The sequence below is a fragment of the Sus scrofa genome, chromosome 4 (assembly GCF_000003025.6).
Source record: "Sus scrofa isolate TJ Tabasco breed Duroc chromosome 4, Sscrofa11.1, whole genome shotgun sequence".
Classification (NCBI taxonomy): domain Eukaryota; kingdom Metazoa; phylum Chordata; class Mammalia; order Artiodactyla; family Suidae; genus Sus; species Sus scrofa.
Genome location: NC_010446.5, coordinates 39,805,329 through 39,822,728, shown reverse-complemented (window position 1 = coordinate 39,822,728; position 17,400 = coordinate 39,805,329). Strand labels below are relative to the sequence as shown.

At 41.0% G+C, this 17,400-nt stretch overlaps 1 protein-coding gene across 1 annotated transcript in view; it reads left to right on the top strand.

Annotated features, from left to right (window-relative positions):
• Positions 1–17,400, top strand: part of CPQ (carboxypeptidase Q) — a gene marked incomplete at its 5' end in the record, with an annotated part of 363,297 nt that overhangs the window by 33,231 nt on the left and 312,666 nt on the right. The window contains 1 exon segment of the mRNA NM_001243691.1: positions 13,621–13,828. Within this exon segment, the coding sequence (NP_001230620.1) occupies positions 13,621–13,828 (208 nt within the window).

The following is a 17,400-nucleotide window of genomic DNA, read 5'->3' as shown; positions in this document are numbered from 1 at the left end:
GCCTTGTTCATAGGGGACATGATAGAGGATAATGGAGTGTTAGAATCTCCATTCCTGAATTCCCTCAAATGGAGTAAATTTTTAAAATACTTCAAACTTGCAGAAAACTTTTCCCTACTCAATTTAATAATTGTTATATTTGGGGCATATTTACTTCATACATACAGACACATACACATTCTCATATACTTTTTAAAATAAATAAAGTTATTTTTTATTCAGTTGAAGCTTCTTTTGCACTTCTTGCCAATTCCTTTTTCTTTTTTTTCTTTCCAAGGTTCATAACTATTCTGAGGTTGATGTTTATTTTCCCTCTGCATGTATTTATTCTTTTGCCTTGTATATATGTGCTATACATACGATTGTATTCTATGTTTTAAGTGACATGTTAATTGAATAAATTGTTCTGAAGTGATTCTTTTTAAAAACATGATACACGTGGATCTAGTTCATTTCAACAACTGTATTCTTTTGATTAAATACATAATAATTTACATGTCCTTTTCCTATGGATGGACACTTTTGTTCATTTTTTATACTTTTTTGTAGTTGTTTACACTTTTATTCAGTTAAAAATAATGCTAGGCGTCCCTGCTGTGGTGCGGTGGGCTAAGAATCAGATGGCAGGAGTTCCCGTCATGGCGCAGTGGTTAACGAATCCGACTAGGAACCATGAGGTTGCGGGTTCGGTCCCTTCGCTTGCTCAGTGGGTTAACGATCCGGCGTTGCCGTGAGCTGAGGTGTAGGTTGCAGACGCGGCTAGGATCCTGTGTTGCTGTGGCTCTGGCGTAGGCCGGTGGCTACAGCTCCAATTGGACCCTTAGCCTGGAACCTCCATATGCCTCGGGAGCGGCCCAAGAAATAGCATAAAGACAAAAAAAAAAAAAAAAAAAAAAAAAAAAAGAATTGGATGGCAGCCTGTCACGTCCCTGTGGAGGCACAGGTTTGATCTTTGGCCGGTGCAGTGGGTTAAAGCATCCAGCGTTGCTGCAGCTGCTGTGTAGGTCTCAGCTGTGACTCAGATTCAATTCCTGGCCTGGAAATTTCTATATGCTAAAATGTCTTTGTACATTAGTGCACGTGTGTGAAAGTTTCCCTAATTTCTCTAAATTAAATACTTCATTGTGGAATTGTCATGTATTTGGACTTCTTAAAATATGCTTGAAATTGCTAAATTTCTCTATAGCATTTGTATCAATTTACCTTAGCATAGCATAAGTGGAATCAAACAATATTTATGATGGTATTATTTCACTTAGCACAAAATTCCAAGTTTTTGTCCATGTAGCATGAGACGGAATTTCCTTCCTTTTTAAGGCTAAGTAATATTTCATTGTATGTATGTATATACCATATTTTGTTTATCTGTTCATCTGTTAATGAATATTTGGGTAGCTTCAACCTCTTGACTATTGTGAAGAGTGCTGTTATGAACATGAGTGTACAAATATGTCTTGGAGACCCTGCTTTCAATTTTTTTTTTCTTTTTGCTTTTTAGTGCCTCACCCACAGCATATGGAGGTTCCCAGGCTAGGGGTCCAATCAGAGCCACAGCTGCCGGCCTACATTGCAGCCACAGCAACATCAGATCTGAGGTGCATCTGCAACCTATATACCACAGCTCACGGCAACACTGGATCCCCAACCCACTGAGTGAGGCCAGGGATCAAACCTGTAACCTCATGGTTTGTAGTTGGATTTAATTCCGCTGTGCCATGATGAGAACTCTGTTTGGAGTCCCTTGAATTTCCATGTGAATTTTAGGATGAATATTTCTTTTTCTGCCAAAAATGCTGATGGGATTTTACTAGAGATTGTGTGGAATTTCAAAAACTTTTAAAGATTTTCATTTCTTATGTCTTTGATCTCTGTATAACTTTTCTTTTTCTCTATGTTTGAAAGTAAAGGACTTTATATATTTTTCTATAGGCCAGTCATTAAATAACTTATTTCCCCATTGATTTGGAATGCTGTATTATCATATATGAAGTTTCATTAGCTGGGTGGGCCTATCTCTGGACTCTCTTCTTTTCTATTTGTCCATTTTTCTTTACATGTAGTAACAGTATATTTCTTTCATTATTTAAGCTCTATAATAGGTCTTACTGTTTGGTTGTGCCACATCTGTGTTTTGTTGTTGTTGCTGTTGTTGAGCTATTCCTGGCTATTTTTGGCTTCAATTCTCAATATGAATATAAGAATCAATTTTTTCTCTAATATATTTACATTTTTTTAAAAGTCAACTTCTGTTGCCATTAACAATTTCCTCTGTTACATTTTTAAAATCAGGGTCAGCCTGGTATATTGGATGTTTCGATTTATGTATATTTATTTTTTAATTTTTTAATTTTTATTTTGCTTTTTAGTGTTGCACCTGAAGCATATAGAGGGCCCCAGGCTAGGGTTCCAATCAGAGCTACAGCTGCCAGCCTGCGTCACAGCCACAGCAGTGCAGAATCTGAGCCGCATCTGCGACCTACACCACAGCTCATGGCAACACCAGATCCTTAACCCACTGAGTGAGGCCAGGGATCCAACCTACAACCTCATGCTTCCTAGTTGGATTCGTTAACCACTGAGCCACGATGGGAACTCCCTCATGTGTATATTTATTGTGTAAACAGTGTAGCTGATTTCTCTAATATTTCCTCTATGGATTTTCTCAGATTATCTACAGATGATTAAGGCAATTTCAAATTAGGACAACTCGTTTCTTCCTTTTCAGTCCTTAAGTGTTTGATATCTTTTCTTGTTTTGCTTCATTGGTTAAGACTTCCAGTGTATTGCTGGATAGAAGTTGTGATAGTGAGCAACCTTTTTTTTTTTTTGCCCCTTTTTTTTCTTTTTTTGCTCTGATTTAATGCTTGAAACAAACTTACAAAGCCATTGCCACCTTGGATCAAGTCCTATATGATGTTGAAAAACAGAAGATAGATTATTACTGCTCCCACTAAAAACCTCTCAGTTATTTCCAGCTACTCATCGGTAAGTACCCAAGTTCCTTAAAGTGGTCCTCAAGGAACCTCGGCCTACACTGGTTCCTCTCTACCTTTCCATCTTCATCTTGCATCCCTGCAGCAGTCTGCACTGGACTTCCTTCAGTTCTTTGAATTTCATCTCATTTGAGAGCTTTTGTGTGTGCTATTTAATCAGCCTAGAATATTGTGTTTCTCCCCTTCCATTCCTTCTCATCACCTAGTTAAATTCGGTGTTTTATTTTCTTAGGAGATTTTTAAGATCCTCTCAGACCAGATCAAGTCCCAAGGATTCCAGTTTTAGAGCATCATGTATTTCACTAATTAAATTGTAATTATATATTAATATGCTTGCTGCTTTTGGTGGGAACCAGTCCTCCCCACCAAAATGTGATCTTCATTAGCGAAATCACTCTTTCACTGACTGTATCTTTAGAAATTTGGAATGGCCTGGCATATTGGAAGGGCTCAAATACATTTCTTGAATAAATAAATAAATAAATAAATAAATAAATAGATGTATTTTTATAGCTAAAAATCTCTTTTAAAATGGAAATACACTTCTCCCACTCTAACGTCAATTATTTCAGTTGAGTCTAGTTTGATTGGCTATTTGCCACATCAGATAAATATCTGGCTGAGCATAGATGGGTGGGTTATTTGTAAAATGGGTAGGGGCAGGGAGAGGAAGCAGGGAATAAATGACTTTGGGCATCCTGAAGGCAACACAGGATCTCTGAATATTTGAAAAGTTAATGATACTGATTCACTTGTGAGGAACATCTTTGCCTTTCCTTTCCACCTTCTAAATCCAGGGATTTTTGGATCTAGGGATTTGTGGAATATGACCGGTTGTTGGACTCTCTTCAAGATTATTGGCTGCCTGAGGAGAGAGTCATAGAAAACACACAAGAACCTGCTGATCTAAGTTCATTAGGGGGGAATCTATGTAAGATGGGGTGAGAAGAGCATGGATTTGGAGTCACTCTGACCTGGATACAAATTCAAGTGCTGTCACCTTAGGTTTGGTAAAATATGCAAACTTTGCCGTACTTCCCTAAAACGTCTTGTTTTCTCACCTATTAAAGGCGGTTAATGCTCCTATGCTTAAATCTTTCCTGCTTAAATTGTATGGTGATTGGCTTTGAATTGTAATTGTGGTGGGATTGACATTGAATTTATGTCCTTTCAGCCAATGGACTTTAATAAATGGCATCCAGGAGATTTTCTTTCTTTCTTTTTTTTTGGGGGGGGGGTCTTTTTGCCATTTCTTGGGCCACTCCTGTGGCATATGGAGGTTCCCAGGCTAGGGGTCTAATCGGTAGCCGCCGGCCCGCGCCACAGCCACAGCAACATGGAATCCGAGCCACATCTGCTACCTACACCATGGCTCATGGCAACGCCGGATCCTTAACCCACTGAGCAAGGCCAGGGATTGAATGCGCAACCTCATGGTTCCTAGTCAGATTCGCTAACCACTGAGCCACAACGGGAACTCCCAGGAGATTTTCTGTGTAATACATGTGGTTCTGATATTTCCATCATGCCTCTAGAAACTTCTTTTAAAGGCAGATTGTTGTGTCAAACTGAATCATGCAACTGAGCCAGGTTTCTTATTATTGAGACAGGGCAGAAATTCTGTTTGTTTATAGTATTTTTCCACCCAAGTTTTACTTCTCTAAGAAGAGCATAGGAGAGTTAACATTTCAAAACATAGTTAAATAAAAAGGCCCATTTTGGCATGCCAAGCTGTCAGAGAGTTATTTTATCTCTGATATAACACTATAATAACATTGTTTTGTGCTTGACATAATCACACCAGTTTCTTTCACTTTTGCCCTTGGTTTTTGAAGATGCAATTTAGAGGGAAAAAGGATTTAGATATGAGATACTGAAATCTACTGAAAGTGTGTAGAATTATTTAACAGTACAACAGGACTGCTTGTTTCTTTAGAAGTGACATCAGGTAGGTTAGCTAACTGAGCTGCCAAGACTGTATTTTAATGATCTCTAGAGTGCATCTCCTATTTAAAATTCTTTGTCATTTAGTCTGCATGTGTTAAATCACTGACACTTGCTAAATTCTTCTTTAGATTTGTTTTCTACTGTTCGGTATTGATCATTTGATCTCTTTGATGTGTGATAGGAGGATGACAGTAGTTATCTAATTTTCACCAGTCTTCCCTAAGATAGTAAATATATTTATTCCATATCTTATCTGTCATCAGCTGCAGATTGTGAACTGCCCTGATAGAAACTTTCAATTCAGGACTCCTATTTTACTCAGCTCAGTAATGCAAGGCTAACACACAGCCCCCAATTCTCTATGGCTTGTGTCAACTGAATAAAAAATGCACCACCTAAAACTTGAGGGTTATGTTTTATTCGTTGGACAAAATCGAGGACTTAAGCCCGGGACACACATCTCAGAAAACTCTGAGAGATCGCTCCCAAAAGGCAAGGAGGGGAGCCAGGATATATAGGAGTTTTGGCAACAAAGACCGGGGTAGTAGGACCATCAAAAGATCACTGTTAATTACAGAAAAGTAGATATCTCAAGTTAAGGAGTTTTGTGCTTTTCTATTATGGGAAGATGCAAAGTCTGGGCTTATTGAAATGCTTCCTTTGATATAAGCACCTCAGCTCTCTGACGCCAGTATCCTGTGTTTTCTCATCTCGGAGGCTCCTTGGGATGCACTGGTGGGGGTGGCAGCAGCTGCTGGCCATTCTGTTTCAATCCCAAGTTCCCTCAGGGCTCACCATCAGGCAGCTGCAGTGTGTTGGCTCACTGGCTGCAAAATCTTCTGTTTGCTGATATGGCAGGTAATATTTTCAACATTTAGGGTGTGTGTGTGTGTGTGTGTGTGTGTGTGTGTGTGTGTATGTGTGTTCTCACTTGACACTTGCAACCACTAAGATTAAATTGGTAGTTCCTTTGTTTCTCTCTCACTTCTCTTTTTCACTCCAGTATCCAAGCTGAAAAAGAAACCCCATGGGACATGCATTCTTGTGGTTGAGAGTAAAGGGCTCTTAAGAGACAGGCTCTTATGGCAAAACTTGCAGTGGTGCTCAACGTTCCTGCTCAGCTGTGACCACTCATTCACATTCCATTGGCCAGAGCTGTCTCATGGCCTAGTCCAGTGTCATTATGTTCCAAGAGAGAACATAAGTCATGTTCTAATAACCTATAATGGAAAAGAATCTGAAAAAAGAATATATGTATATATAACTCAATCACTTTGCTGTACACCTGAACCTATATCAACATTGTAAATCTACACGTCAGTTAAAAAAAAGAGTCTTCCTTTTGAATGATTTGATCACGAAATTTCAGTGTACATATAACTTTCCTCAGGAAAACGATCATTATATAGATTGGGCAGTATGGTTGGTAAAGTGCTAAATTCCATAAAGTCCATTTCCCCTAAAATAGTAAATGGTGTCCCCTCCATACTGCTGCCCAGAGTGTTTCACTGTTCTATTCATTACCTCTGCCTCCCTGCCCTAGTCCAAGCCACTGTCACCTCCCAGCCAGAATGTGGCAGTAGTCCTCTAACTAGCCCTCCTCCAAGCCCACCTCCTTTTCTTACTGCTTCCCAGCCTTCCATTACACTAACCCTAGTGATGTTTTCTAAATGTCGATCTCAATTTGCCTGACTACTCTATCCCCACCCAAATTCCTTATGGTGCCTCCCTACACACCCCGAGTCTGCTCTCCTGCTGTTCTGGTCTCGCCCTCACTCTCTGCTAACGTAATCTCAGTGCTCTCCCCACCCACCAACTCCCCTGCCAATGTCCCCCAGTCCATTTGCACTTGTTTCTCAGATCTCACCTTCTCAGCAAAGCTGTCCAGGACCTCCAGGCCATGATAACTAGTCACGAGTCTCCAGAGACTCACCTTGCATATCCCCAATATCACTAAGCCCTGTGGGTTGTACTCCTTAAATACCCCTGGAAGTTGATGAGGTCCGTAGTACCTTACACTGCTCACTTTACAGTGTATTCAGTGACAGTGGCTTTGGCGAAAGCCCTCCCTCACACCAATCCTCTTTTCAAGGGAATACCCAGTGGCTGAGGAGAAAGCAACCACTTCAAACTTGTCTCAAAGCAACCGTGTTCCAAACACAACACACCTCATGTTTTAGAGTATATAGGCTCCCTGTGATCATTGCTAAAATTAATCAGTGTACCCAAAGGTGTGACTGCCTTTCCTGCTGTGGGAGCAGTTTGGGTTCTAAGTGATTAGATTGCTAAGAATTGGTCTGTGCTCTGCCTGTGGCCGCCACGCGTTCCTGAGTTGGATCCCTGTACACCTTGAGTGGCCTGCATTGCATGTTGAAGCAGACGTAATGGTGCTCTGGCAGGCACGTCTCCATTCAGGAACAAAATGTATAACTTCTGTATTTCGGAGGTCAAGGTAAACAAGCTGCTTTGCTTGTGGATTGTCCCCAAGTGCCAGTACCCAGGATGGCTCGTGGTGCACTGCCCTGTTGGCGAAACCACCACCTCCAGAGATGATATTATTGTGTCCATGGATTCTGATGAAGTCAGGTCTGGGCTTGCTTGCAAGGCAGACAGACCAGGTTTGATTTGAGCCAGCTCTCAGGAACCAGTTTGGAGAGGGTGGGTCACAAGCTATGACTTGGAGTTGGGCTTGGCCTCTTGCTCTTCTCACTTTTGCTCAACTCACAGAGACTGAGTTCAACCATTTTTCCCTGAAAATTGTTTCAAGGAGACTGTTTTCCTTGCCTTCTTGGAATTCATAGAATGATGGGGGTCCATAAATAACTTGGATAAAAATGAGAAGATTTTAGATTGTCTCACTGACTGGTTGGGGGCCTGGCAGGAAGCCTCCAATTCACTGTAAAGGAATCCATTTTTTCATCTGTTTTTGTCTTCCCTTCTTTGTTCCTTACCTGGGAATGCCCTTTTCTTTATTTCCAGGTTGTTGAAATCTTCTAAGGCCTACTGAAAATGTTACCTGATGGGAAACTTGCTAGATTTCCCCCAGTCTGAATTGACATTGATTTATGCTACTCTTTCTTGAAATTTTACTTTGTTCTTTCATTCAGCATGTGTGACATTCTGTGCTTTATTTAAAGTTATTGTTTACCTGTTTTCACCCCTCAAGTTTTTAAAGGATAGGAGTGGAACTTATCAAATGTGTCCGGTCTCCAGTGCTCAGCACAAAGTCCACTGGGTAGGAGGCCTGTGAATTTCTCGAATGAATCTGAATCTTTAAGCTTTGTTCTTCCATGAAAAGAATGTTGCACAATCAAAATCTTCTCCGTAAACAGATGGGCACTCAGAAAGGACTGCTCTGGGGTTCTTTTATCTGCTTTGCCATGAATTTGCAATTTCCTTACCACTTCAGGCCAAAATACCAAATTTCCCAGAACAACTCTTATTCCTCCTCCGTAACTGAGTCCAGAAAAAAACAGCCGTTCCATCGGACCTAGTAATTTTGTATAGCGCACTTGTATAAGATTACGTGTTAAGAGTAAGATGCCAAGCTTCCTTTCAGCTGAGGCTGGAGTATTCTTGTGGGGAGGTTAAGCCTCCTGAAATCAGAATCAGTGTCCTCAGACTTACCACGTTGAATTGAGCCCCAGAGACATGTTTTTCCATCGGTAGTCTTTTTCTTCTTTTAATGGTAGAAAACATTGTAAAATTCTCACTTCGCTGTCTTCCTAGTCTTAACTGTTCTTGGGAGGAATCAGGTCAGAAGAAACTGAGATTAGAGTCTGTATCAAATTCTCCATAGAATAAATGATCCGAGAAACACCACCCACTGCTGTCAGCATCTGTTGTCTCTGCAAGAAGACCGCAGCAGTAATTATGCACAGGGTTAAGTCATTTAAAACAATAACTTGATCAATTTTGAAAATTACGTGTGGAGAATAAAAGGGGACCTGAGGATTTTTATACTGTTTTTGTGATGTGATCATCTGTCGCCAGGAGAGTCACTTTGTAATAGGAATATTTTTAGGTTCGTTCTTAACATTTTCTTCCGAACTCACTCCCATAATCCTTTTCATTACTCTTGACAGGCTGGTGGCTCTTGTCCTGGAGGAAAGCACCCCTCCCAGCTTCCCTGTGAATGAATAGATTGGGACCTGGTGTGATAATGCGTTCTGATTAACGAGAGAGATCCTGGGTCGACTAAGAAAAAATAACGGAGAACTTAGGCAGGCTGTTATGTAGTTATTTACTTTTCTTCTTGTTCCTTTGAAAATGAAAATCCTGAGCTTTTCTTCTGATATATTTTATATGTGTGAAAGAAGATAGCAGTGCAGTTACTAGGAGGAGCGTGACCCTTGGATTCAGACAACTGATAATTCGACTCTCGGTTTCAACCTAATGGTTGCATGAACTATTTCTATGCACTTCAGTGTCCTCCTAATAACTACTTTGCAGAGTTGCTGTGAACATTCATATAAACAATCTCAAATATAGCTATTATTTTTATTAATATCAATGTTGCTTACCTACAGAAAACACAAGTTCCTGGAGTATGTATTTTTTGGGGGTGATCAGGGATAACATATTATTATTCTTTTTTGGTTTCTTTTTACTCAGTATATGCACAGTTTTCTCATGTGTGTATTTGTGCCTATGAGTGTATGTGAGTGAATTTCACATATTACATATCAGGTACTATTTCAGATACTGTGATAACATTAATGAATAAAATAGACAAGAATTTCTACCTCCCACAGAGCTTACATTACTACAGTGGATGCAGCTGGAAGCTGATAACTGTTATGAAAAAATTAAGCGGGAAAAGGAGTTCCTATTGTGACGCAGGGGAACTAGGAACCATGAGGTTAAAGGTTTGATCCCTGGTCTCGCTCAGTGGGTTAAGGATCTGGCATTGCCTTGAGCTGTGGTGTAGGTCACAGACGTGGCTTGGATCCCGTGTTGCTGTGGCTGTGGTGTAGGCTGGCAGCTGTATCTCTGATTCGACCCTTAGCCTGGGAATCTCCACGTTCTGTGAGTGTGGCCCTGAAAAGGAAAAAAAAAAAAAAAAAATTTAGCAAGAAAAGAGAGATGGAGGTAGGGAGTGGGTTACAATTATAAACAGGGAGGTCAGGGCCTATGATGCTAGTTTTGTGCTCTCTGAGGTTTTCATGTATAGCTTTCAGAATGGGGGCATGGGAGGAAGGGAGGTGAGGGGGCAGAATAGGAGACTTGCAGGAGAGCAGAAGCATTTCCTTTGTGTAACATGTGTCAAAACAGAAACTAATATGGAAGAGTGAAGTTTTCCAGATGGCTGGTTTTATTTTATTTGAGCAAAAATCTTCCTTCAATATTTTGTACACACCCTGCCCTGCCTTCCCAAACAGTTGGAACTGAATATAGTCCACCTGTTCTGTGACGGCTCCAGGAGGTCCTCGCTGTGACTGTGTCACGTCTGCTCCTGATCTGTCATGAAGCCAGCCCCTTAGGGCCAGCAGAGATGCTTTTGAGTTTTACCTACGTCATGGCAATGATCGCCAGTTCCACATACAAAGGGCTATTTAAATTTAAATTAATTGGAGTAAAGGACACTAAAATGTCAGTTTCTGAGTCACATGGGTCACATTTCAAGTGTTCAATAGCCACATGTGTCTAATGGCTACTGTGTTAGCCCAGATCCAGAACATTCCTGACATTGCAAAGAAACGTCTAAGTATGTGCTTGTCATGTTTCATGATCCTGCCTCTGACGTTTGTTATGGTACTGCCACCCGCTTCCAAACCTATCTCTTCCTTTCGATTTGTTGTTTTTATAGGTTTAAGTACTAGATTTAGAATTGTGTATAAAGTTAACGGTAAGCCGGCTCTAAGAGCAGAAGAGCTGTCTTATGTTCAGGTACCTGAGTTTTCATACTTGGAATTTATATTTCTATTCTGACTGCCCCGAGGCCTTTTTTGCTTGGTTTTGTTGTGTAGCTGTGCTCTGGGTGGTCAGAGAGTCAGACTGCTGAGTCATTGTGGGAGAAGTGCTATCAAACTTTAAAGGTAACATTGCACTTTTATGGAAACGCTTTAGACCCAGTCACCAGCCCCTTATTTGGAGCAGTGCCACTAAAGGAGAGTTTATTGACTGGCTGCCTATACACACCAAGCAGTCTGTTAGGCCAGGAGATACAATCAAAAGTGAACACGGCCCTAAACCCTGAGGAGGTCACCGTTTTGGTGGCAGAGAACATCAGAAATAGGCAGAGTTTCATTGTCTAGTGCCCAGGTATGGCCAGGACACTGAAGGTCCAGAGGAGAGGGGTGCATGAGCCAGCCTTCCTGAAGGTGGTGGAAGGGGGTGAGAGAGATAAAGAGACCAGAGGCCGGGGACGGATTCTTAAATGACATCCTAAGGGACACATGGGTGTTAGTCACATGGTGATGTTGGGAGAATGGGGTCAACAAGACATGATGTGCCAAAGTTTAAGTTTAATATTGAAAGAATTTAAAATGAGAGAAAGCCTGTGTGTACTGAGATAGACAGGCTTTGAAAGGTATGTTGAAGTGATGGGTAATTGGCAGAGGGGCAGTGGGATGGCGACAGAGGCTGACCCGACTTTTTAGCAGTTCAAGTCATACACTCTGGAAGTTAAGTTTGAGGGAGTTGGGCTGGAGGCTGGACACTAGTGGAGGTGGGTGGAGGAGGAGGGAGTCATTGGAGCCCAACAGAGAGATAACGAGGGCCTGATGTGAGAGAGTGGAATGTGGTAGATCAGGGGACCTGCTGTCAATCAGTATTTAAGGGGGTAAGATTAGCGGTGTTTGAGGACTGATGAGACATGGAGGATGTGAGAGAGAGGAATCATCGATAACGCTAAGCTTTTAGGAGAGCAGATTAATTTGAACTCTTCTTCCAAGTTCCTGGTGATAGGTTTTGACCTGGTGCTGCTACTAGTGTTTTGCATCAGCAGCTCTGGTGTCCAGGTTAAAGCTGTGGCTCTATAGGACTCCATCACTCACATTTGTGAAAAGAACTTGAACCCTAGACCATCGTGAAACACTACCCTTGTACGACTTTAATTTTGCAGTGGCCCATGAAAATTTATAGAAATTTGGCTTCATTTCTAGTGGCTGCAATCCAGATGCCAAAATTACCCCATTTGCTGGGACATCCCTTGGGTGGACTATTGAATCTGTTACTCATTAGGAACAGCTGAAAACCATCAACAAAATTCCTGTGCTGTGCCAACAATAACGCCAGTCAAATTTCAAGGTAACTCCAGGTTTCAGAAAGTTATGAATCTCAAAATCTGCCCAGCTGAACCCTTATTTGTATTTTTACACATATTCATCATGTGAAAAACTAGTGGCTTCCTTACTTCACATAATTGTACATGGCTCTTCTTAGATTATAAATGAAATCCTGAGTTCTGAACGTTGGTGGAGACATGCTTATAGATCTGTAGTCAATCACTTGAAAGTAAAAGTACAAATTCAGTCCGATGGTGGTGGAACCAGAAGTCAGAGAGGAGCCAGCCCAAAGGGTCCATTATGATGGAGACCATATTGAAAGCAAGAATTCTTTCATACCTGCAGTACATTTTAAGAGGATTTTCCAAGCCCCAGTGATATTTTAATGATGTCTGTTAAGCTTCCAGAAGAACCCAGTTCTCTAGTTTGTAAGATTAAGGAGGTATGCCAAAATCCATGTTGATACTTGGGTCCTCACTGACATATTTCATGCCTGCGTGGCTGAAGCCACAAAACAGTAGGCGCCTGCCACGTTCTTTTAAACAGTTATATTTAGCTACTGCATCTGGCCTTTGTTGCTAAATATTTTGTTTTCTTGTCACTCTAACTGCACCATCAAATTGAATCTTCGGTCGTCTGGCAATTTTTGAATGACTTCTTAGAAGCTGTAAAACCGTGTTCCCTAATCAGGAGGATTTGGACAAGGCTTATGGTATGAGGAAAGATGACCATCTTTCTAGAAATTATGGGACAGTTTATACAGCATCTTCAAAATTTTTATCTGAAGAATAAATGGTATGCTTGGTGATGCACAAGTACTGGCAATTGAGAAGCATGGGAAATTTCCACAGTTTTTAAACATGTTTGATACCAAGGAGGAAAAAAACAAGCTGATTTTCATGGCTCTTGAGAGAGGTTACATTAACCATTTGCTCAAAGTTGGATTTATGAAGGTCATTGGCTCCTAAGAACCTTCTTCATCAACTGCCCTCCTTTGTATGATGTCAATGAAGGTTGTTTAGCAACACAGCAAAATAGTTCTGTGAAAAGATAAATATGTGTTTCATTAATCCCAAGGGGAGCTTTCTAAAACACATTTTTTAAAAAGTAAATAATTAGTGTCATTCTGTGAGACTCATGGCTTCTTAGGGTGGAAAAGAAGGAAAAAAGGACATCTTTTCAAGCCATTTGTGATTTAATACCAGCTGGACAAGTGGGCTGAAAAACCTTGTGAATTATATGTTATATTAATTTGCACGCTTTTTCTCGTTCTTGAGAAACTGGCCAACCCCCACAGTCTTTTGTCCATGGGGCAGATGGCTCTGAAACTTTGATCTTTGCAAGCCAGTTTGCCAGATGTAGTGGACAGAACATGTGTGACCTTTTTGTGGGTCAGTGCAGCCTGGCTGATCGGAAACCATACGTTCATCTTGAATGATTTTTATTTCCAGGGATTACAGCAGAAGTTCTGGTGGTGACCTCTTTCGATGAACTGCAGAGAAGGGCCCCAGAAGCAAGAGGGAAGATTGTCGTTTATAATCAACCTTACAGCAACTACTCGAGAACAGTGCAGTACCGCGTCCAGGGGGCTGTGGAGGCTGCCAAGGTGGGGGCTTTGGCATCCCTCATTCGATCAGTGGCTTCCTTCTCCATCTACAGGTTGGTCGTTATGTTTCTTTGAAATGCTTTCAAAACCCCAGGTTTTCTATGAAAGAGAAGCTCCTAGGAAATGAAAACAAACCAGTCAAATGAAAATACTGACGGTTCATGGAATTTTCCCCTATCCCATATTTGGTCATTTGTTTGTCATGTCTTCATTGCCCCTTTCAGGATTCCAAGCATCACTTGCGCATTCCTTTAAAAAGTTTTCCACATCCACGATGATGCCATAACATTCCTTCTATAACCAATATATTTTATGTATTTGCACTGGAGGGAGAACTGAATTCATGTCTGCATTTCATCAAAGATTCCGAATGACCTCAGAGGAAGCCAGGCTTTTTTTTTTTTTTCCATTTTCACTAGAGAAGTGAAATAAAAATAAAGTGGGTAACCTGATGGGGGCCATCTATCGTGTAGTGGAAAGAGTTGGGAAAGCAGAGCACCTTGGATATAGACCTGGTTCTGCTTCTGAAGAACTATTAGGCCTTGAGAGTGTTCTTATTTTTTTAATTGAAGTGTAGTTTCAGGTGTACAGCGTGATGATTCAGTATTTTTGCAGATTATACTCCCCAAGTTATTATGAGATAATGGCGATAATTCCCTCTGCTGAACAATGTATTATTGTTCCTTATTTAGTTTATACATAGTAGTTTGTACCTGTTAATCCCTTACCCCCTTAGGAATGTTCTTAAAACTCTTTGGGCCTCACTCTTCTCCTCTATTAATCAGTGATGATGAACACTCATTTACCAAATGATTTTATCTATAAAGGTCTATGTAAACGTTTGGTGGTATTTTCTGAGGGTCACGTCGTAAGTTTTGTCTTTTTCTTTGTAGTTCTGATTGGGGTCATTGCAAAGCACTTTATCGACTTTCAGTCTTAAGAGGAAATTTGGCATTGCAGTGGGTAAACAGTCTAAAAATTGACCTGAAGACATTGGGCCGAGTTTAGTAGCTACATCACCTATCAAGGATAAACATCGATGAAAGAAGTGCCATTTTAGTGTTATAGCCTGGTCTCTGTAAGATTAGAAAAACATGCATAAATAACTGCAAATAGCATTTATTTGGATCTCAAACCTAGATCTTTAGATTTTTGTGTAAAGGAATGTCTTGTTATTTTGCACATGTGCTCTTCGGAGCTGGAGACACAGTTGCCTGACCTTAATTAATTATCACCCTACACCTTTGAAAAGAAAATAACTGAGGAGACATCAGCGACTAGGAAACCCAGGTAGAAAGCTTTCCAAAAGGGCAGAGAAAAGGAAAGGAAGTTTTTCTTTCACGGGGATAAGTTATCTTCCTGGGGAGGAAGATGGGGCTTGTTAAAGCCACTTGTTAAAAAGTTCTGTGAGAGAAAACCTAGTTACAGTGATGTCATAGGGCTAAAAATAATGCTCTTTGTAGAGTCTTTAAAGGTTTGGTGACTAGTAAAATAGCAATTTGACCATATTCTTTTGGATGGTTAATCATCCCAGGAGGGAAGTCCTGAAATAGCTAGCTTACTTCCCAGAATCCCTCAGTTACCCCTTAGAATAACATACTCAGCAACTTGTGGTCATTCACCATGATTTCACTGGTCATGAGGCCTAAATTATGGAGCCAGTCTGTTGCTTTGTGAAACTAGGTGATTGCCAGAAACATTTATTTAAGAACTACTACTCATAAGACTAATAAATTCCCAGATGACTTAATGCACAGCAATCTGCCAGGGTTCATTGGCATTTTTTTTTTTTTTCCTGGTGTAATGAGGACATCTGGAAACCGAGGCTGTAACCTAGGAGCACCAGAAGAATTTTATCCAGCCTCTAAGATTTGGGGTTGGCAACATATAATGTGTATTCAAACGCCGTTTTTCTTAATATTTCTAGATCCGGACTGGTTCTAATTTTTTCATTGATTTTATAGCCAGACATGTTTCAGTGGACTCTTTTTTTTTGTTTATATATTACTCCCTGAATTTATTACATTTATAGTTGTACAATGATCATCATAACCCAATTTTATAGCATATCTATCCCTAACCCCCAGCACATCCCCCCACCCCCCAACCTGTCTCCTTTGGAAACAAAGTCTGTGAGTCAGTATCTGTTCTGCAAAGAAGTTCATTGTGTTCTTTTTTCTTTTTGTCTTTTTCGGGCCAAACTGGAGGCATATGGAGGTTCCCAGGATAGGGGTTCAATCAGAGCTGTAGCCGCCGGGCTACTCCAGAGCCACAGCAATGCTGAATCTGAGCTGCATCTTCAACCTACACCACAGCTCATGGCAATGCCAGATCCTTAACCCACTGAGCGAGGCCAGGGATCGAACCCACAACCACATGGTTCCTAGTCGGATTCATTTCCGCTGCGCCATGGCAGGAACTCCTCTGCAGACCATTTTAACCTGGCTCTTCCCAGTACTAAATGGAAATTGTTAAGGTCACAAATAGCTGCCTAGCTGTCAAATATAATGGACATTTTTCAGGCCATCATCTTTAACTCTCTGAAGCATTTCTTACTATTGACTACTTTCTTCTTTCTTTCTTTCTTTCTTTCTCTTTCTTTCTTTCTTTCTTTCTTTCTTTCTTTCTTTCTCTTTCTTTCTTTCTTTCTTTCTTCCTTCCTTCCTTCCTTCCTTCCTTCCTAATTGAGCTCATTCTTTCACCTCTCCCCTGCATTTTCTCAGTGAAGAGAATGCCATCTGTTCTGCACTCTGAGTTAGATGATCCTTGATTACTTTTTTCTTGCCCCTTATCCATCATTTTTAATGGTTATTACATCTCCCAGCTTCTGCTCTGTATAAGTCATTTCAGCAAATACACATTGAGCAACTCCATTTCCCAACATCACTCCACGTTCTTCTAGTCAGGGGTCACTAAGACTTTCCTAGTGCACCCCATTTCCTCAAAGTTCCATGACTTTGCAAATGCTTCTTCCTCCGCAACTTTTCGATCCCCTTCTTCACTATTTCACACTATCCTTCAGTTTATCTGAAGTGTTTCTTCTTCTGGGGAGCCTTCCCTGATATCCAACTCTAGCCCAGGTGAGCTATCTCTTTTGGGTAGCTCATGTCAGCTGGTGTATATTCTGCATCAAAGTCTTGGAGGTAGTTTGGGTGCCTGCTTTGGTGGGGGTAGACTAACTGTTGTAACAAACAACTTAGCCACTTAACACAACAGGAATCTCTTTCTTACTCACATAATGATTCTAGGAGGGTGCTCCGCAGGTAGCCGTCTGCTCCTTTCCATCCTGTGGCTCCATCACCTCTAAGAAATCAGAGTCTTCTGCGGGGTCCTCTGCATCCATTTGGCTAATCAGGAGCTGGGGAGAGAAAGTCGATAATCAAGGGAAAGGTTTTCCGTGCCAGGCCTGGCCATGGCATACCTTGCTTCCGCTTACATTCCACTAGCCAGAATGCAGTTTGGTCTATCTTTGTGCTCATGGTGAGAGGAAAGTTAGTTTAGTGAACAACTGGGCAATGCACTCCAACGGCCTGACTCTGCACTGGATTATAAGTTCCAGGAAAACATGGATTAACTCTCTATCTCCATAATCTAGTATAATGTTTGACACATAGTGGTCACTCAG